This window comes from Camellia sinensis, chromosome 7 (assembly GCF_055761805.1).
Source record: "Camellia sinensis isolate YWXY chromosome 7, ASM5576180v1, whole genome shotgun sequence".
Lineage (NCBI taxonomy): Eukaryota > Viridiplantae > Streptophyta > Magnoliopsida > Ericales > Theaceae > Camellia > Camellia sinensis.
The window spans coordinates 17,067,576-17,088,792 of record NC_138967.1 but is presented as its reverse complement, the minus strand read 5'-3'; the positions used below and the strand labels follow the sequence as shown (position 1 = coordinate 17,088,792).

At 38.0% G+C, this 21,217-nt stretch overlaps 1 protein-coding gene across 2 annotated transcripts; it reads right to left on the bottom strand.

Moving 5' to 3' along the window:
* Positions 1-7,045: 7,045 nt before the first annotated feature.
* On the bottom strand, positions 7,046-10,795 carry LOC114278556 (putative serine/threonine-protein kinase WNK9). Of its 2 annotated transcripts, XM_028220630.2 has the most exons (7): positions 10,600-10,795; positions 10,436-10,473; positions 9,826-10,053; positions 9,508-9,728; positions 8,684-8,841; positions 8,205-8,589; positions 7,046-8,126 (listed from the first exon to the last, which is right to left on the bottom strand). In XM_028220630.2, the coding sequence occupies exons 1-7, from the start codon at positions 10,672-10,674 to the stop codon at positions 7,681-7,683; spliced, it is 1,551 nt and encodes a 516-aa protein (XP_028076431.2). In that variant the 5' UTR covers positions 10,675-10,795; the 3' UTR covers positions 7,046-7,680. The 2 variants fall into 2 exon arrangements, with proteins under 2 accessions (XP_028076431.2, XP_082733659.1); XM_082877533.1 differs by lacking the exon at positions 10,436-10,473 and having other exon boundaries at positions 10,600-10,777.
* Between the last annotated feature and the right edge of the window lie 10,422 nt (positions 10,796-21,217).

Genomic DNA, 21,217 nt, shown 5'->3' with positions numbered 1-21,217 from the left:
TCCTCGGCCAAGCTTGAACTGAGAAGGAAGAAGCGCTCTTCTTCATCTTCTTGGACCAGAATTTTCTTCAAGGCTTCCTCACTCTTCTCGGCTGGTTCTTTGCTGACATCATCTATAACTTCCATGTTCTCATCTTTAATTTCTGCTGTTTCTGTCTCTCGCACATTGCAGGTGGATTTCATTGCTGCCATGATGCAATTTTTTTCCTGCACCTGATCTCCTCTAATTTCCTCAATACCATGCTCCGTTGGGTACCGCAACAGTTGGTGTAGTGTTGAGGGAACAACTCTCATTATGTGCAACCATGGCCTTCCCAAGATAGCATTGTAAGGAGAGGGAGTGTCAATTATTGTAAATTTTGTGCTTACCTTCCTGGTGCCTGCATGCACCTCCAAATTCATTGCTCCTAGGGGCCATGTCGGCGTTCCATTGAACCTGACCATTGGGCTGTTAGATTGCTCCAAATCATCTTGATGAAGGCCCAGCTCCTTGTAACATTGGACATACATGATGTCACAAGAGTTTCCTTGGTCGATTAGAATGCGCCTTACCTAGCATTCTCTAATCTTGAGGGTCACTACCAGAGCATCGTTGTGTGGATGTTGTACCATGTCTAAGTCTTCCTCAGCAAAGGACACCATTGGCCCTTGGTACTGGTTTGTCCTAGGCCTCTTTTTCTAGACCTAACACTTATGCTGTAAGTGTATTACCTTCTGGGTTTCTCTTTGTATATCATTCACATTAACCTTCAAGTGGATCACATTGATCACCCGAGGTTCTGTTTGCTGTGGTTCTGGCGGAGGTGGTGCTGCAAGTGCCTGGGGCAGTCTCGCCTGCTTTTCCCTCGTTCTGGCCTCATCTACCAGGTCCCTCAAGTGACCCTGTCAAACCAGGTCTTCCAAATGCGTCTTCAAAGCTCTGCACCCCTAAGTCAGGTGCCCTTCCTCATTGTGGCAGACACAATGCTTCCCAAGGCTTTTCCCTATAAATTCGCCAGGAATCTTCTCCGGCGCTCTATAATATGGCTGGTTCCTGATCTTTTCTAAAACTTTGTAAACTGGGATCCAGAACACAGTGGTGACTGCCTACGCAGCCCTCAACCCTATCTTTTGTTTATTAAATCCAATATTACCTCGGTTTCGCTTCGGCGAGCCGTTTCTTTTCTCCTATTTCAGCACCTTCGTTTCCGGTGTGTCTTCTTCTGCTCTGGCATATTTCTCGATCCTTGCCATGAGCTCCTCCATACTTTTTGATAAAGTCTTCGCCAGCGCCTTCCGAAGCGAGTAATCATCCTTCAGGTCGTTCTTAAAAGATACGACCACCAACTCCTGATTGCATCCTAGTATTCGGTTGAACACCTCATAATACTTTTTGGCGTATGCCCTGAGGCTCTCTCATTTGCAAATTTTCAAAGCCATCAGGGAGTCTACCCTTAATGGTTGCAACTTGTTCGTGACAAACCTAGCCACGAATATCTCGCCCAGGCCTTCTTAACTCTTTACAGTTCATTTTGGCAATTTGTGAAACCAATCCGATGCAATTTCCCCAAAGGATGAGGGGAACACCTTGCACAACAACGGTTCGTTCCCGGTATACAAGGCCATTGAATTCAGGTATAAGCTGACGTGAAAATTCGGATCGGACTTACCGTCATATATCTGGAACCTTGGCATATGGAACCTTTTGGGGGCCTCAAACCTATCTAACTCGACTGAGAACGACGTTCTTGGTTTGATAGGTGATGTGACCTCGGCATTCTGCCGTTTCCTCTGGAGGTAGTCCCTCAAATCCTCTTTAGTCCGACTAGGAGCTCAGCTGTCAACGGATTTCAGCTGTTTTGGTGTGCTGCTCCCGGTGTCATGATGCATCCTCTTTGACTTCTCTTCATTCACTGTGTCAAAACAAAGTTCCTTTCCCTGAACATGCCGATGTTCCTTGACGCAAGTTCCCTTAGTCTGAGGCATCCTCTGAGACTCTCCTCTCACTGACTCTACACGGTTGGCATCCCGCTAAGGCCGATGTGAGTGTTCTTTCACCTTGTCATGCTAAGAGACTGCTGGGATTGCTTTCTGCTTCCCTTTCTGGGTGTCGTTCTTGGCTGCTGGAATCGGCGTGTCCTTTAATGGAAACGATGGTTGCATGATGTTGTTCTGCAGCATGAAGTTGACAACCAATTGTAGGTCTGCCAACTTGTTTTCCATTCCCTTCATCTCGTCGTCCTTCTTTAGGCATCTATCCTTCTATATCTAGAGGCCGCTTTCGTTGTAATACTCGTCTCGACCTGATTTCTTCGGTGCGTCTGCCTCTTGGTTGACGTCCTTCTCTCCGGGATTTTGATATCGGGGTCCTTCATCACGGTTTTCCTCCTCCATGTTGGGATTGGCATGTTTACCACTTCCATAAGGGATATCGTCCCCAATCTTCTCTTTTTGCCCGTCGTTGGCCATCTATTCTCCTTACGTTCCCACAGATGGTGCCAAATTGTGGGTGTTGATTTCTGACCGAACTCAATTGGAGAGCACTGGCAGAATAGATTAAGCCCGAACAACCTGTCACAGAAATATAAGAATCCGGCGGTGGTTCGTCCACTCGGTGGCATTCCGACGATCAAGTCAGTAATCGATATCTCTCAAAGATAACAAGCTTTGCTTAACTCATAAGAATCAACATACTGCTCATAGTATGTTACACATACCTCAGACCTACGAGGGTGCCCTATTTTTATAGCTTACACTGACCTAATCCCTATAGAAGCCTCACTTCAGTGGACTCAGGCCCAATGCTTATCCTGGATCCTCAGCTAGATAGGGATAAACTCCCTAAGAGCTTTATTTTTATCCAGACTGAGATCTTCCCTGGTTCTAGGACTCTTGCCCCTTATCTGCTCATCTCGGATTCCGGTATCTCCGCAAATAACCTCGGCCTAGCCGAGATCACCTCGGCGCATGACCAGGCCACGTGGCACCTCGGTTGACACTTCGGTGTCACCTTGGCCACGTGCTGTTATTCTCAAAATATGTCTCCACATTTTTCATTTCAAAAAATGTACTTCCTCCGTCCCAAAAAAATAGTCTCTTTTGGAGAATTCAACTTTTTTTTGTAGTACAATTATTGCACTTTAAAAATATTAGTTTTTCAAAATTACCCTTTGATAATATATATTTTCTGGGAATATCAATTGTTATAATTATACTTTTTGTGTTGTTAGTGAATTTAAAAGAAGGGAAAAATAGAAAATTTATATTATTTTAATCCTTGATTTTTGAAAATGGTCTAATATTTTGGGATAATAAAAAATGAAAAAAGAGATTAATATTTTAGGACGGAGGAAATACTAAATTTCATTAAAAAACAAAGAAGTTGCTTTTGTTTGTTTTTAAACAAGTTTCCTTCCTTCTCCCTTCTCTACCTCTTTTGGCCATCACTCATCACCACCACTAGCTACCCCCTTTGAACCTCCTCAGCTCCTGCCATCACTGTAGGTAGGGCTGGTCCTGAGTTTTCGGGGCCTAAGGTGAAACAAAAATGGAGGTCTATATTCACAAAATAAATAAATAAATAAATCCTATATTGTATCATTACCGTCGATTGATACCAAAATAGATATCAAAATGTATTCGTATAAAAAAAAAGAAGTTACCAAAATTAGGAAAACTTTCTTCAATTAAAATGTATTGGATATGTATTGAATTGATTGTTATTTATTGAATATGTTGTTTATGAGTGTGGTTGCATTGTTGTTTATTGAATATGTTGTGTATGAATGTGATTCAAATTGAATTAATTGTTTATTCCACTAAAATTTGATAAATAAGAAAAGTAAAAAAAATTAGGATAAATTTATTTATTCCACTAAAAGCTGATAAAGAAAGAAAATAAAAAAAATTAGGGGCCCTATTTTGGGTCACTAAAATTTTGTATGTGAATGTAATGTTTCTCATTCAAGGGCCACTGACATTTTGTATATATTTTAATTTCAATTGGGCCAAACCACACTTATAAACAAATATGGGCTCAACAAAATATTTTTGGGTTCTTTAGACTGGTTCTAAAACAATAAGGGATTTTTACCAACCGGTCCCAATAATTGAATCTATTACCCATTAGGTCCTAAGTTTCTATCTTATGCACCAAGAAGTCCTGCTTTATTTTTTTATCCCGATTTGGCCCCTACGACTAGTTGGTAAAAATCTCTATTTAAATCACCCCAAACACTTTCTAAATCTTTAATTGTTTATAATATTTATTACTAATTAGTTTTTTTAATTTGTATTAACTTCTCTTTTGATCATTTTTCCAAAACTCTTTTTATATTTTATTTTTTATCTCTCTCTCTCTAGAAAATACCACCATTGTAGCTATGGCCATGGCCATCCACCCGCAACCACCATCATCGTCCGTCACTAACCACCGCCACCTCCACTAGTCACCACTATCATTTTTGCCGGCCACTACTATCACCATTGTTCACCAACCATCTCCATCGTTGCCGATCTATACTTCACCACCTCTCAATCATTTGACTCGCTCACCTAACATTGTCGTCTTTCTTCCTCTTTGCCATTACCGTCGCTCTTCCTCCATTTTCCATCCTTCAGTTGCCATCATCGTCGTTCTTCTTCAATCATCGATCTACCATCTTCAACGTTGAACTTCATCAATGGTTTCAAATCTACTTGTTTTCTATGTTGACCTACCATCTTCAGCGCCAATCTGGTACTTTACATGGTTGCCGATGAGATCGAGACTCTTTCTACAGTGTGTTGGTGAAGATTTACATTTGTAAAACATGTTGAATTAATCTGATGAATTTATCACTTAATTCAGTGATAAATTTATCACTGATTTGTTTAATATGTTGTGAATTGCTGCTACTGAAATTTTGATATTAATACAATGATAAATTTATTACTGATTTTTGTTCATGTTATATTTATCACCTCCTTCTTCCTCACTCCCTCTCTTTTTCTTTTTTTTTTCTTAAACCAAATCTGCTGTATTAGTGATAATTATAGTACTGATATATTTCTTTGAATCTTGTGTTGATTTGTGACAATGATGATGATATTTTTTTTTAATCTTTTAACAAACAACTAGTGAGAAATTTATCAGTGAATGTGTTTATCATTGCTAAATTTATTACTGAATATGTCTTTGAATCTTATGTTAATTTGTGACGATGATGATGAGATTTTCTTTTTACAATTTTTTAACAAATAGTCAGTGAAAAATTTATTGCTGAATGTGTCTATCAGTGATAAATTTATCATTGAGTATGTCTTTGAATCTTATGTTGATTTTTGATTATGAAGATGAGATTTTCTTTTTTAAAATTTTAACAAACATATAGTGATAAATTTATTATTGAATGTGTCAATCATAGATTTTTTTATTGGATTTGTCTTTGAATCTTTGTATTGATCTGCAAATGTGAAGAATTATTTTCTAGACTCCTTATCCCCCTCCTCCATTTTCTTCATCCTTATTCTTCTCTTTTTCTCTTGTTGCTAGCATGGCGGTATTGACATGGTTGAAATGGAAAATGGCCAAAAAAAAATATGGTCAAAGGTCAGAGGATGTCTTCGGTGGCCAGTTGAGAGAGACTGTGTGAAACGGTTGTGCGATTTCTACATATGGGCTAAATGTCAAGGGTAAAATGGGAAGATGTGCTAATTATTTTGGGTCAGGACCTCATGGGAATTAAATCAAGTCGAAAGGACCGGCCCGTAACTCCCCCAAACAATAAAAATAATTTGGGCTTATTTATATTTGCAATATACTATAATACTTTTCTAAATTTGGGGCCCTATTTTGGGCCAATTTTTTGGAGCCAAGACACAAGTCTCAATGGCCTTAACCCAGGGCTGGTTCTGGCTGTAGGAGAGCCTTAACCCAGGGCTGGTTCTGGCTGTAGGTGACCTCCTCTGGCCACCACCTCTAGTGAGTTCCCTTCCACCTCTGGCTTGTCCCCCTCCTCCCCTGGTCACGACCTTCGGCTTGTTCCCCTCCACCTCAATCACTGCCCACTCCTCCTGGCGAGTCCCCTCCAACCTACTCCGGCCCCCGCTATCTTATTCTTAAAAAACAAGTTTTTGGAAACATTTGTGTGTACCAAACATGTTTTTTTTTTTTTTTAATCAAAATTAAACATAAACTTGATTAATATTTTCTGTAAAAATAAAAAAATAAATAAAAATTAAACATTACCAAACGAAACAACTTGGAATTATGTATAGCAGCTTTATAAGTTTTATTTATTCTTCAATTGTGCCCAAGTCATCTGTCATCTGTTTAATGTGCCTTCGTTGTTAGGTAAAAATCCTGGTGACTGCTAATGGGGCACACAAACTACCTGTCATTGAGGACCCAAAAAGCATGAAGGAAGCTTTGCAATATTTGAATTCCATCGAGTGTAAGAAAATCAAAGTAATATGTTTTGAACTTTTTCAGAATTAGGAGCTCAAACTGTTTCAAATTGGCACCTCTAATACCTGATCCAACTTTATTCGTAGGCTCCACAAAATGCAAAATGATGCACTGATTAAGGAGGAGCTGCTTCGGAACTTCCCTGTCATGAAGCCGATATCAGAGTCAGTATCAGATCCAGATGTATAAAAAGGTGTGGCCATTCCTGGTTTTTCTTAGAGCATTTTTGGGATACTGAAGACATATTTAAGGCGCAAAAGGTGTTAGTTTTGGAGTTTTAGTTTTCATTAGAATTATGTTTCATTGTTTGGTCTATTTATACTTTTTATTTAAAATTTTGTAGTCAGTTTTGTTGCTATTTCCTTCTTGGTAGAGAGTAGCTTATATACATACAGAGGGTGATAGGAAGCACTCGTGTATTTTAGAACAGATGAATATTGATCAATATCTTCAGAACCTTTATTCTATGGAGTCCAGACCTCTATTCTTCTTTTTTCACTCTCTGGTTCTGCACCATTACTGTCCATTTGAATAGTTTCACCCATTTTAGATGTAATTTCTGTTTGAACTAATACTAGCACAATAAATAGATCCCTTTTTTGATTTAGTGAAAATTAAGTGGAAAAAAAGTGATTCTATAGAAATAAAATAACTCTTTCTTTCTCTCAAGCATCCAATGGAAATGAATAATCTCCCTTTTTGTGGGAGTAAACATGGCTTGATTTGGGGAAAGCTCATTTTTCAATGAAGTGAGTGAGCAATGTACCTTCACTTATTTCAACCTAACTAAAAGTTAAATTCACTAGGAGTTTGGAGACTCTACAAGCTGGAAAAACTACAAGCTCATTACAAACTAATATTTAATGGAGAGGGGAAGCCGAATAATCACCAAAAACTCCAAATACCAAAAACTCCAAATTCTAGAAGGGTTCAATTTCTCTCTAGTCTATCCTGTCCAAACACGGAGAAAAGTTTTCTTTCTCGTCATTTCTTTTTAGCTCTCATCAAATCAGTCAATCCAAACAGGCTGTTAACGGGGTTGGAACCGATGACAATGGAAATTCGCTATAGTTCTTTGTTATCAGAATTGAGAGTTAAACTTGAAGATTTTGATACTACTCCTAATTGCTGATCTCTGAGTTCTATCAACTGCATTTGGTACTTAGCATTGAGCCACATCACTTCTTGCCATTATCTCATTCTCATAGTCATCTGCAAAGGCACAATTCGTGGAGAGAGTTTCACGAATTGGACTTACTCCTCTTTTCCATATTTACCTGCGCCCTCTTCCTTTTCCAAGTTTGAGTGGTTCCCGTGTCCATAGTCAGAGTGAATGTCCCTCGATCTGTCTGAACTTAATGCAGGTCCATCGTGTTCATACCCTTCAAAATGGTACGCGATCTCTTCAAAGCGGCCACATACTGCTTCACATCCATGTTGAGAACACCGAAGAGAGTCGTTATGACAACCATTTGAAGCACAATTGTGAGAATAGCTCATATTTGTGCAACCGAGTATTTCTTCCATGCCTGTCCCTCTCTTCCAATCCGGTACCAAAGAAGCAATCTCGCTGTCTATTGTTTCTGCTATCTTAGTCACATCTTGAGCAGTAATATCCAACGCTGCTACCATTTCAGTAGCAACGCTCAACGCATTGTCAGTTTCAATGTCAAAATGGAAGTAGATATTTCGAACGCAGCCTGCAAAGCGAATAACGTTAGCTTGGTCTCATTCGCCATTTCACGGTTCATGTTAGTTGAGAGTAATAATATTCAAACCTTCTTCATCTGCAATCCTGAGCCTTAAAAAGATACAATCATTTTCTTCCCTCATCCCATTGATGGTAATGTTGACATTTGTCAAATGCTCATCCTCTTGACTAGTGAAGCAATCAATTTTATTTTGTTCACAATCGACTGAGTGATGATCCAAATCACTCTGAGCTTCACAACCATTGATTGAGTTGTTGAGAGGAGGCGGTCTTAAAAGAGAGCCTACTTCGTCAAGATCTCTCCAATCTGATCCATAATTCTCGATTTGGAGAAAAGGGTCTTTCAGAAGCTCCACAGCAGTTAACCTGCATGACACTGATGCCAAGCATTTCTCAACGAATTGTCGAACCTCGGGATTCCTAACTTTGTACAAGGCATCTGGTTTTTTCCCCTATGGAAAAATGATGTAAAGTTAATGGTTGTTTGGAAAGACAGAAAATTGAATGAGAAAAGGCGAAATTGGGAGTTTTTTTTGAGGTTCCTACAGAGACAACTTTGTTGTAGATCTGAGCAGGGCTGGTGCATTCACTATATGGATACTCAATGGTGACCATTTCCAAGATGCACATCCCAAATGAGTATATGTCAACTAATTCATTGTATTCCTCTGCATAAACCTCCGGCGCCATGAACTCTGGTGTGCCTAAGATCAAACAAGAGATACCACCCATAACATAAAAACTCATGATAGCAAAACTCTCCATGAATCAATTCAAGTCATTGTTCCGGGACACGAAAATGATGACAATGATTTATATTTTAAAATGCACGTCTCGAAATATGGTATAATTTTTGTTCTAAAATGGTGAATTTAAGCAATTATATTTTTCCCCCCTATATATTTATTTAAAGATTTCCTTAGGAGCAAAAAATCAAATATAATAAACCAAAATTTAGGGAGAGTGGATTTTTGAAATTCCCATAAATATATTTTTACATGATTAACTTGAAAAAAAAGAGACTATCGTTTATTAGATGTCATAGAAGTACCTTAAATGGGCTAAATGTTACAATAAAATTGCTCTAAAAATACCTTAAATTTTGATAAAGTAATATCGTACACCTTTATTGTACCTCATTTTAGAGTATGTGGTGTATCACATTGCCGTTCCATTTCTGTACCCAAACGACTTGTGTTCCAGGTAACATAGCCGCAAGGCAATCTAGAATCTGATGCCTAAATTGTGTTTATGTGTGTTGTGCAAAACTTGAAATGTGAAACCACAAGGAAATTTGTAATTTTAGTAGCTATTATGAACATTTGATCATCTGAAACAACATCAGAGAATCTGGAATGATTCAAACTCACCAACACAGAGAGCAACATGGGATTTGCAGCGGATTGCAGCGAGGCCGAGATCACCAATCTTGACTTCCCCTTGGTTGCCATTGATAAAAATATTGTCACACTTCAGATCTCTGTGAATCACAGGGGGGTCATGGCTGTGGAGATATAGAAGCCCTTTCAAGATCTGTCTACACCAATGCTTCACTGCTCTAATGTTAACTCGCTTGTGTTTTATCCTAAACCTAGACAGATATTCAAAATGAGTATTACCCATATGAGAAAATAAAATAAAACCCAGATCAGAAAATTAAATAATTTTGAGTACAAATTTTTACTTACTGTCTCAGAGTGCCAGAGGTGAACATCTCAGTGACAAAGTTTATGTTTCTGTTGTCAGTGTCAACCCAAGAAGTGTAGAATTTCATGATGTTGTGGTGTTTTAAGGTCTTGAGGAGATGAATTTCACAGTACAACCTCTGTAGATCATCATGTCTTTGCAGGAAATCATAAAACTTTACCTGATTCCATGCTACTTCAATCCCTTCATACTCATCAAACGCTTTATAACTGCACCCAAAAAACATAAAAATGTAGACCTTGAAATGGCAAACCATGTATAACAAAGGGCTCATCTCCTCTCCAGTTAACTAAGTCCAAGAGGAGCCGTGGTTAATCCAGTTGTAATAGGAGCCGGGTGACCACTCTCACAACTGGACTCCAATTGATTTTTCTTGATACTTTCATAAGCACATGACTTCCCTCTAGTCAATTGGAGTCCACTTGTGAGAGTAGTCCCACGACTCTTATTAACCACGGCTCTTCACACAACTAAGAGAAAAAAGTCATGTGCTTATGAAAAAGTACCAGAAAAAAAAAATAAAAATCAGAGTCTAATCAAAGTTCAAATTTTGTTCAAATTTGAAAAGGGTTTGGAGAAAGAGGTGCATACACTGTCTTTGAAGCTCCTGTGCCAAGAATTTCATTGTACTGTAAAGAATAGCAGTTTGTGTTTGTGACAAACACTCAAACAAGAAAAGGGCATGTAATGAAAATGAACAAAACAAAAAGAGAAAAGCCAAGAAACAGAAATTAATGAAAACAAACAAGGCATACCCTTCCATATCTTCCAGTGGGATCAACTTCAACAAACTCAGAGTACTCTGTTTCATAGGCAGAAGCACCATTCATTGCTTATTCCTAGAGAGAGAGAGGGAGAGAGAGATAGAGAGAGATGATCAAGTGCTCATTATCCACAATGAATAGAAGAAATTATGGGTTATGGTTAAAAATGTGTGTTGTGAAAGGAGAGGCCTTGGTGAGTACATCAAAAGGACAACGTTTGTCCAACAACTCAAGAGACAAAAGGCATAAGGGACTTGTTTGGTTTGTTTTTGAAAAATAAATTTTGAATTTTTTTTTTTGAAATTTTATTTGATTTAGTGATTTTGGAAAAAAAATTTAAAATTATTTTCTTTCTTTTACACATCAATTAATCATTTTTTTTTCTCACACATATTTATTCAATTATAATAAAATATCAAATCATTCAAAACTCTCATACTTTAAAACTATTTCTAAAATACACAATCAAACAAACCAAAAAAATTTCTCATGAGTTTGCCCAACATCTCTCTCTCTCTCTCTCTCTCTCTAATGAAACAGGTATGCAACAGCTTGCTAGAGCCAATCAATTATGCCTCCGTTTGGGAAGTGGGTTGCCTTTTTAACTTTTTGACTATTTTAACCTGGGGTTAAAAAGCCTGGTTTGGGAAGGGCTTTTTAGTTTTTTAATTTTTTTGACTTTTTTTGTGAGAGAGGAGTGTAATGATTATGGGTTGGATTTGATATTTTGTTTTTTGTGACTAAAATAACCTATTTTATTTTTTGTGACTATTTTAGCTCTTAACCCACCAAAACTAACTTCCCAAACTATGCCATAGTTTTCCTTTATTTATTTATTAGCATGTCATTGGCACTATACATGGGATTGAATTAAAAATAATTATTTATGATTATGTTAAATAGATTTTTAAATTGTTAGAATAAAATATATGTAATTTTAAAAGAAAATGTTGACATTGCATAATTAAAGTAATAAAAATAAGAATTTATTACATTTGTTCGGAAGTCACTGAATAAATAAAATAAAGTATAACTAAATTGTTGTGGGTCTTCTATCAGCATTCCTGCATTGTCAACATGATAGTTAGTATTATAATTGATGAACAACACATATATTAGGTATTTATAAAATGTTATGCTTACATTTTTTTTTTCTTTTACTTTCTAAAAGATATAGACATTTTTCAGATCAATCTATATTTAAAACAAAGATTACGCACGGTGCACAATCTAATTGACTTTGCATTGTTGGTACAGGTATGATAAATGTACAGGCACGATTTTGCTATGACGCAGTATAATCTTTAATCATTTTGACTCCATTATCCTATAAAATTTTGGAATTATAACATCGTGTTTGAAAATGTAAGAATAAATTATTTATAATAAATTATATAATTTTGCACATTTGATCTCATATTCTTCAAATATGATGGTTGACATCGCAAGATAAATCCTGCCCATTTATCTTGAACAATGAGATTTATTGAATCAGTATTGTCTTTGATCAGAATGTTAACATTGTATCTAATAATAATAATAATAATAATAACAATAATAAAAACTTGTTAAAAGAAAATATTGTATTTAATAAAAAGTTAAAATACTAGTTAAATTTGAATTATTATTATACATAGCAATTATTTACCTACGAAATATTACCTCGTTATAATATCAATATCATCATGAATGCAGTAACGGCAAACAATGTAACCATAATGATATTCAATTTTTTGATAGCAACTTTTGTACAAATCAATCCAAAATTTGTCAACATCAATTTGTTCAATGTACCCAAGTATTTAAAAATATGAAACCTACAAATATTTGAAAAAACATAAATTAATATATCTTTATAAACGAATATATATACATATCGTTTAACTTTCATTACTTGGGACGATAACAATTCTTACCTTTGGCATAGGTGTAAAATCACATATTCGAATTCTTTTGGCATTTGATATTACCAATGACTGTGAAATTGAGAATCCTTTTTTTCGATTCCAAGATAACAACTTTTGTGATATAGGATTCATAGCAAGCCTAGATAGACATCAATACATATGTAATTGTGAGAATTATATTGTCATATGCAATTGGTTAATATTATACAATCATAATATGTCACACTCGAATATAATTTGTATAACGGAATGAATGATTAGTAAATAACTTGTACATAAATCTAGAAGTTAAGAAAAGATAATTTATCAATATCAATATTTGTATATGCATCTATTTATTATAAAAGTCAATGAAAAATAATCTTACCATAATAATCTTTAGCGGTTAATCCAGGGGCAAATAAAATATTATCATTTTCTAGAGTATGATATAGTTGCATGCCATCAGTTGTTGCAAACACGTCCCATAAATAGTCTTACTAATGTGAAATTATTTTTACAATTAAAAAAAAAGGGTTAAATTATTCGTAGAGTATTTTAAATTTGGTAAAGACACAAAAATATGTTATGGTATCATACCTTGTATCAAGTAGTAGAATCTCTCTTTTGTAATTATCACGATTTGCGATACCTTGACATTTAGTTACACTAACAACCAAGCCAATCATATTTGCATAATTTAGCATTGACATATTTATTATTTTGATAGTTTAAATTTGTTCTATTAGTAATAAACTATGTAAGTATGTAATTTAGATAAGTATTATTTAGTAAAAATAACGTACCTATTAATTGAACATCTTGATGAGGAAATTAGTCAATGTTTGATAATTTTTACAACTTTTTAAAAATTCAATTACAATTTTTTGCAAGACAACATATAATCTAATTATCAAAAAACATAGAAATTGCCACAACTCAAACAAAGTAACGAAGTCAATTGATATTTAAAGAATATAATTATTATTATTTTTTTTCAAAAAACATCTTGAGTTAAAAACCCAATCTCGAATCAAGTTAATTGATAGTTAAAAAGCGCAATAATTTTTTTTTTAAAAATACAGTGAGTTAAAAAATTCAATTACAAAATACAATCTAATCATCATCATCAATATTGAGTATTTTCTGTGAACCTAATAAATACAATTCAATCACAATCACAAAATACAATCTAATCATCATTAATAGTGGGTATTTTATGTGAACCTAATAAATACAATTTAATTTTTTTTACAAAACATAAATTAAAAATACAATCACTGTGTGATTGTTTTTTTCTTCAAAAAACACAAATTAAATGGAGTGTAGAAAAACATAATCATTAAAAAAAAACAAAATCACCGTGTGATCAAAATAGAATGTAAAAAAACATAACCACAAATTAAGCTAATTAAAAAAAAAATAGTGAAGTCAATCGATAATTAAAAAATATAATTATTATTATTTTTTTTAAAAAGCATAGTGAGTTAAAAACCTCATAAGAAATTAAGCTAATTAATAGCTAAAAAGCACAACCATTTTTTTAAATACAGTGAGTTAAAAAATCTAATTACAAAATATAATCTAATTATCATCATCAATAGGGCATAATTTATGTGAGCCTAATGAATACAATCTAATTTTTTTTCCCCAAAAAACATAGATTAAAAATATAATCACCGTATTGAAACATAAATTAAGTTAAATCATAATCACAAAATACAATCCAATCATCATCAATCAAACAGAGTGTAAAAATACAATCACCGTATTGAAAAATAATGAAGTCAATTGGTAATTAAAAAATAAAATTATTATTTTTTTTTAAAAAAAACGTACAAATTAAGTTAATTGATAGTTAAAAAGCACAACATTTAAAAAAAAAAAAATTACTTTATGTGAATCTAATAAATACAATCTAATTTTTTTTTTTTCAAAAAACATAGACTAAAAATACAATCACCGTGTGATTGTTGATTGTATTCAAAAAACATGAATACAATCTTTTTTTCCTCAAAAAACACATATTAAATGGAGTGTAAAAAAACATAATCATTTAAAAAATTAAAATCACCGTGTGATCAAAATGGAATGTAAAAAAACACAATCACATTTTTCCTCATAAAAAAAAGAGTAATGAAGTCAGTTGATAATTAAAAAATATAATTATTTTTTTTTATCAAAAGGCATAGTGAGTTAAAAATCCAATCACAAATTAAGCACAATCATTTTTTTTTTGAAAAATACACTAAGTTAAAAAACCCAATTACAAAAAATAATCTAATCATTATCATCAATAGTGCATACTTTATGTGAACCTAATGAATACAATATAATTTTTTTTCCAAAAAACATAGATTAAAAATAAAATATTGAAAAATAAACAAAGCTTTACTCACAATCACAAAATACAATCTAATCATCATCAACAATTAATATTTTATGTGAACCTAATGAATACAATCATTCTTAATTAATTTAAAAATATAATCACTATATTAAAAAATAAATGATTTACTCGCAAACTTTGAAATATTTTTCTTCCAAAATTCTATCCCAAAGTTGCTGCCGCTGTGATAGGAAGACTCCAAGATTTTATCTTACTTTACGTGAACTCTCTCTCGCCCAATTTTTTTTTTAGGTTGTTGTGTGCTGTGTAATAATGAGCCCAAATTTTTTCTTTAGGTTGCTGTGTGTTGTGGTAGGATTTAGGTTAGTAGGTAGTAATAGGTAATAATGGGTAATAAGGTTTAAGGTAATTCAGAATTTTTTTTTAATCAGAAAATTAAGAAATTAGGAGTTTATGAGTTAAAAAGACTATTTTTCTTTAGATTACTGTGTGCTGTGGTAAGGTTTAAGTTAGTAGGTAGTAATGGGTAATAATAAGTAATGGGGTTTAGGATAAAACGAAATTTTTTTAATTAAAAAATTAAAAAATTAGAATTGAAATAACGAAACTCCCACAAAATTTATGAGTTAAAAAGATCATTTTCCATGCATAATAGATAATGTAGGACAAGTGGGTATGTGGGATTTACACATTGGGAGAGGCAATTTCCTCGTGAAGATTTCATGAATCTTCTCTCATTGAATAATTGTGGTTTTGGACCTTATGGATATATAGATATAATTAGGAATACAAATTAAGTAAACAAGGTGGACAAATACTGAGAGGATAATTTTTGGGAAGAATTGGGTCGAGCTGCGTGATTGGGCTTTGAGGCCCAAAGTGCAAAGGACTAAGTAAAAAGGCCATAATTGGTACTCCGGCCCAGGAGAGCAAGGTTACTCCGGCCTAGGAGAAACAAAGTTATTCCGGCCCAGAGAGGTAAATTTACTTCGGTTCAGGAATCATAAAGTTACTTCGGTCAGGGAGCAACTTGAAGTTTGACCGGCCTTGAAGTTATGTCGGCCTTAGAGGTGTACCGGTCTGGGAGTTATACCGGTCGAGAGTCGTTGGTTCGGTCCAAACACACTGGGATGAACAGATGAGAAACCGATATAAGGAAGAGTAAAGGGAGGGGCTGAACTAAGGATAGTTCGGCTCACTTTGTGGCTCAGCATTGCCAGTTTTGCTTCGGTCAAATGGTAGTTCGGCCATGGAGAAAACCATCCCACTTGGTTTAAGCAGTGGGGGGGGGGTGTAAAAGGATAAGCATTATCCTTAGGAATATGAATCCTAGGAGGACTCTACATGGAGAAATAAAAGTCCTACTAGGATTATGCCACTCGAAACCTACAAAAGCTCACAAGCATCACCTTGGAGGAGGTAATTGAACACAATTCTTTCTGAGAACATAAACTTTGTCTATTTGTCGAGCTTACTGACTTAGGCATCGGAGAGGTTTCCGGCACACACCCGCCGGCTAGCTCACGTTTGTGTTTTCAGGTGATAAAGCGACGTCGTACGGAGGAGCGTGGACTTGGTCAACAGGATTATACGAGGAAAATTATTTCCTCCCCGTACAATTGGCGCCGTCTGTGGGAAAATACAGACAAGAACAAAAACCTCTTGACTAAGCTTCTCCTTTTTTCAATCAATGGCACACATTGAAGAACTACCGCAGTCCGCCGTTGATGGGCTAACTCCAGACGGGGGCGCAAGGCGAGAAGGATTACCCTCTGTCCCTCCTATGGCAGATCTGGAGCCCCAACATCATAACTCCAGGAGGAGTGGCAGGGGAAGGCGGAATAACAGTCCTCGTCACTCTCAAAGTCCTGACAGGCAAAGGAGGAGGATTGATCCTCAAGCCCTGGAAGATCGCGTGAAGGAGCAAGATGAACTAATTTGGAAGATGGCAGCGGACATGGAGGCTTTGAAACGCCAGATGAAAACTAAAGATGTGGCAACAGGAGAGGGGCGCAAGCACAAGACGCCCCCTCGCCACTCAGAGAATCGTAGTAGGAATACTACACCCTCCCAAGGAGAGAGCAGAAGCCTTAGGACAGGCGACACTCATTCCTTATCTTCCAGAACTCGTCACTCCAGGTCTGAGAGGACGAGATCCGAAAGATCATAAACTGAAGGAAGCACGTATTGGCCTTCACATTCACACCAAACCAGATCTAGACAAACAGAGCTGCCCAGGTCATCCGACTTACGAACCGTGCTCGAAGAAAAAGCACGATGCAAGGAGGATGCCAGGGCAAGGGATCCACACCGAGTCTCGGCCTTGCAACGGTTGGCTCCTCGGACGCATGGAAGCGTCGAGGTTGGAATGCCAATACCGCGACCGGCCTACGAACCGACGGACAAAGCACTGGTAAGACTATAGACTTCGCCGTTTGTCCCAGCGATCGAAAACGCGCCCCTACCATCAGGCTTCCTTCAGCCGAAATTCACTACATATGAAGGGAAGACGGACCCGTATTCACACCTGAGCCACTTTCGCCAAGTCATGGCTGTATACAGGCGAAACGAGGCCTTAATGTGCATACTCTTCCCGTCAAGTCTTGGCGACCTAGGCTTGACTTGGTTCGAAAAGCTCCCAGAGGGCAGCATAGCCTCCTGGGCCCAATTGGCAGAAGCGTTCGTAACGAGGTTTCGAACAAATACTAAAACACCGGTGGAGATAGACCAGTTACTCTCCATTGACATGGGTGAAAAAGAGACCCTCAGATCTTACAACAGTCGCTACTGGGAGACATTCAACCAGATTGGAGACTGCCCCACCAATCTAGCCATTGCGCAATATAAAAGAGGCCTACCAGTAGGGAACAGACTAAGGGATTCGATTACCATGACGCCACCCCTCACCATGGAGGCCCTGATGGAAAGAGTGCATCAGCACATCAGGGTAGAAGAGGATGACGCACGTGCCAAAGCAAAATCTAGCGCGACTACAGTGTCAGAAAAGAAGACCTCGGCAAAGGTCAATACGGTAGACCGAAGTAACAGAAACGGACGTGGCAAACGAGATAACGGAGAAGACCCTGATAAAAGATGGTTGAGAATCCGCACCGCCATAACAACGGTGTTCAAAAAACCGATATATCGAATTCTGAGCGAAATAAAAGATGAACCTTTCGTCAAGTGGCCTGCCAAGCTAGGAGAAGCTCAGAAAGACTACGACGACAGATCGCGGTGCACCTTCCACAAAGAAAAGGGGTACCGAACTGAGAATTGCACACCATTGAGACAACACTTGGAAGAATTGGTAGCAGCAGGACACTTGGACAAATACATTGAAGGAGGGACGCAGCCAGCCCCCCAGAACAATAACAACCCCAACGGAATGCCACTCGACGCCCCACCTCAAGGCGTTATCAATGTAATTCATGGAGTTTTTGAACCTGAGCGTGTATGCGAGCTCAGAGGATCTATCAAGAAAGCCGAACACTTTAGAGAAGTGCTAAGTACCCAACCTGCCATCAAGAAGGGGAAGACAGAGGCAACAAACGTCATGTCCTTTTCGGATAAGGACTTGGAACGAATTTACTGCCCCCATAATGATGCCCTGGTTGTCACTCTCCGAGTTAAGGATTTTGACGTCAAGCGGATTCTGATTGACCAGGGTAGTTCATGTGAGATCATGTATTACGACGCATTCAAACAACTAAAATTACAAGACAAAGACTTGGCACCTGCAGTTTCTCCCCTGATTGGATTCAACTCCATGCCAGAGTGGTCTGTCGGCAAAATAATCCTTCCAGTCAGAGCTGGGAGCGTAACGAAACAAGTGGAGTTCTGGATATTGAAGGTTCCCTCCACCTACAACATCATCTTGGGCAGAACATGGCTATACGCCATACGTTCGGTGGCATCATCATACCATCAAGTGATGCGGTTTCCCAACGACTCCGGTATAATTGAAGAGGTGTATGGAGACCAAATCATGTCAAAACAATGTTTCGCCACGGTGAATGGCAGCCGCGCCGCCAAAGGATACGTTCATTCGGTGGAAGAACCAGAAAGTAATGAACTATTCGCGGACGTCGGCAAAGAGGCTGATCAGAAAGCGGTGGAGGACTTGGTGGAGGTAAAAATAGATGAGAAGAACCCGGATAAGTTCTTCTTGCTTGGCTCATCGTTGTCCAGCACAGAGAGATTAGAGGTCTTGGAATTCTTGACCTCTAATATCGAAGTGTTTGCCTGGACGCCCTACGACATGCCAGGCATTGATCCAAACTTCATCAGTCACCAACTCAATGTCCACCCATCCGCCAAACCAGTCATCCAACGCACACGCAGATCGGCACTCCACCACGCCGAAATAGTGGCAGAAGAGGTAGGCAACCTGCTGGAGGCAGGAGCAATAAGAGAAGTGCACTACCCAAGATGGATCTCCAACACAGTTGTAGTGCCAAAAAAGAATGGTAAATGGCGTGTCTGCGTCGACTACAAAACAGTCAACAAGGCGTGCCCAAAAGATAGCTTTCCTCTACCAAGGATAGATCAACTGGTGGACCTAACGGCAGGGCATAACCGACTTAGCTTTCTGGATGCATACAGAGGCTACCACCAGATCGCCATGCATGAACCAGACCAGGAGGTCACATCCTTCACAACACCAAGGGGGTTATATTGCTACAAGGTCATGCCCTTTGGCCTAAAGAACGCAGGGGCGACATTCCAACGGATGGTCACCAAGATGTTTGAACCATTGTTAGGCAGAACAATGGAGGCTTACATCGACGACATGGTGGTCAAAAGCAAGGATAAGAATGACCACCTTAAAGATCTAGGCGAGATGTTCCAGATCCTGAAGAAACACAAGTTGCGCCTCAATGCGTCCAAATGCGCATTCGGAGTTGGATTTGGCAAATTCTTGGGCTTCCTGGTGACCAACCGAGGTATAGAAGTAGACCCCTCTCAAATCAAAGCAATCCAGGAGTTGGAGAGACCAAACTCAGTCAAAGAAGTACAACATCTCACTGGTATGGCAGCTGCGCTCAACCGGTTCATAAGCAGGTCATCAGACAGACTACGACCATTCTTCCAAGCTTTAAAGGCCAAGTTTGAGTGGGATGAAGAATGCGACCGAGCTCTGGAAAGCTTGAAAGAGTACATGTCTTCCCCACCACTACTTGTTACTCTAGTACCTGGTGAAGAACTCTTTTTGTACCTGGCAGTCTCTCAGCACGCAGTCAGCGCAGTGTTGGTTCGTGCAGAAGGAGTACAACACTTGCCCATCTTTTATGTCAGCAAGACATTGTTGGGAGCCGAAACAAGGTACTTGCCCCTGGAGAAACTAGCATTAGCATTAATGATGGCATCCAGAAAATTGGCGCACTACTTTCACGCCCACACCATAGTCGTCCTCACAGCCTTTCCACTAAAAGCTCTGTTTGAAAGGGTGAACTTTAGTGGGCGAATTTTGAAGTGGGCAGTAGAATTGGGACAATTCGACATCAAGTTCCAACCCAAGACCGCAATAAAAGCCCAATCTTTGGCAGACTTCGTCGCAGAGTTTACTCCTGGAAGTCATCATATCTGCCCAGTCGACTTAACTGACACAACCGAACTAGGGATAGAAGTTGACGCCGGAATAGCGCAACCCCTAGTAGAAGGTAGTCAATCAAGCACCAGGGCAGACCATACTAAGGACAATAAGGAAGAGACAAACAAAGGCTCACCAGCAGTTCAAACAGAGGACGAAGGGCAGACAGCCAACATGGACCTTGAAGAAAACACCATTCTAGACCCCACGACATCATCTGATCCTTCCACTTGCTGGAAACTATTCGTTGGAGAGATGTGGAAGCTCTTTGTGGATGGAGCATCCAACCGACATGGTGCAGGGCTCGGCATAGTCCTCATCTCTCCAGACGGCCTGGTTATAGAGCAAGCAATCAACCTTGGCTTCTCAGCATCCAACAATGAAGCGGAGTATGAGGCGCTTCTCGCAGGACTCAAGTCAGCACACTTCATGAAGGCAACCGAACTAATGGTATACAGTGACTCTCTGCTGGTGGTAAACCAAATTTCTGGCGAATACGAAGCAAAGGACGACAGAATGGCCAAGTACCAAGAGTTAGTCAGAACAGAGATCAAGAAATTTGATGTAGTAAGGATAAAACAAATTGGCAGGGAGGAAAACAGCCGAGCGGACGAACTAGCAGGCCTTGCCTCAATGGCAGATACATCAATCCCTCATCCATTACTCATCGACTTCTTACCAAGACCAAGCATAGAAGACCCCGAAGCAGAAGAAGTATGTTGCACAGAATTAGGCCCTTCTTGGATGGATCTCATCATCCTGTTCCTAAAAGACGGCATCCTA

Coding starts and splice junctions, on each gene's coding strand:
- LOC114278556 (XM_028220630.2), bottom strand. CDS start 10,674: ATGAATGGTGCTTCTGCCTATGAAACAGAGTACTCTGAGTTTGTTGAA. Junction 10,474..10,599: donor CCACTGGAAGATATGGAAGG/GTATGCCTTGTT, acceptor TATTCTTTACAG/TACAATGAAATTCTTGGCAC. Junction 8,590..8,683: donor TCTACAACAAAGTTGTCTCT/GTAGGAACCTCA, acceptor ATTTTTCCATAG/GGGAAAAAACCAGATGCCTT.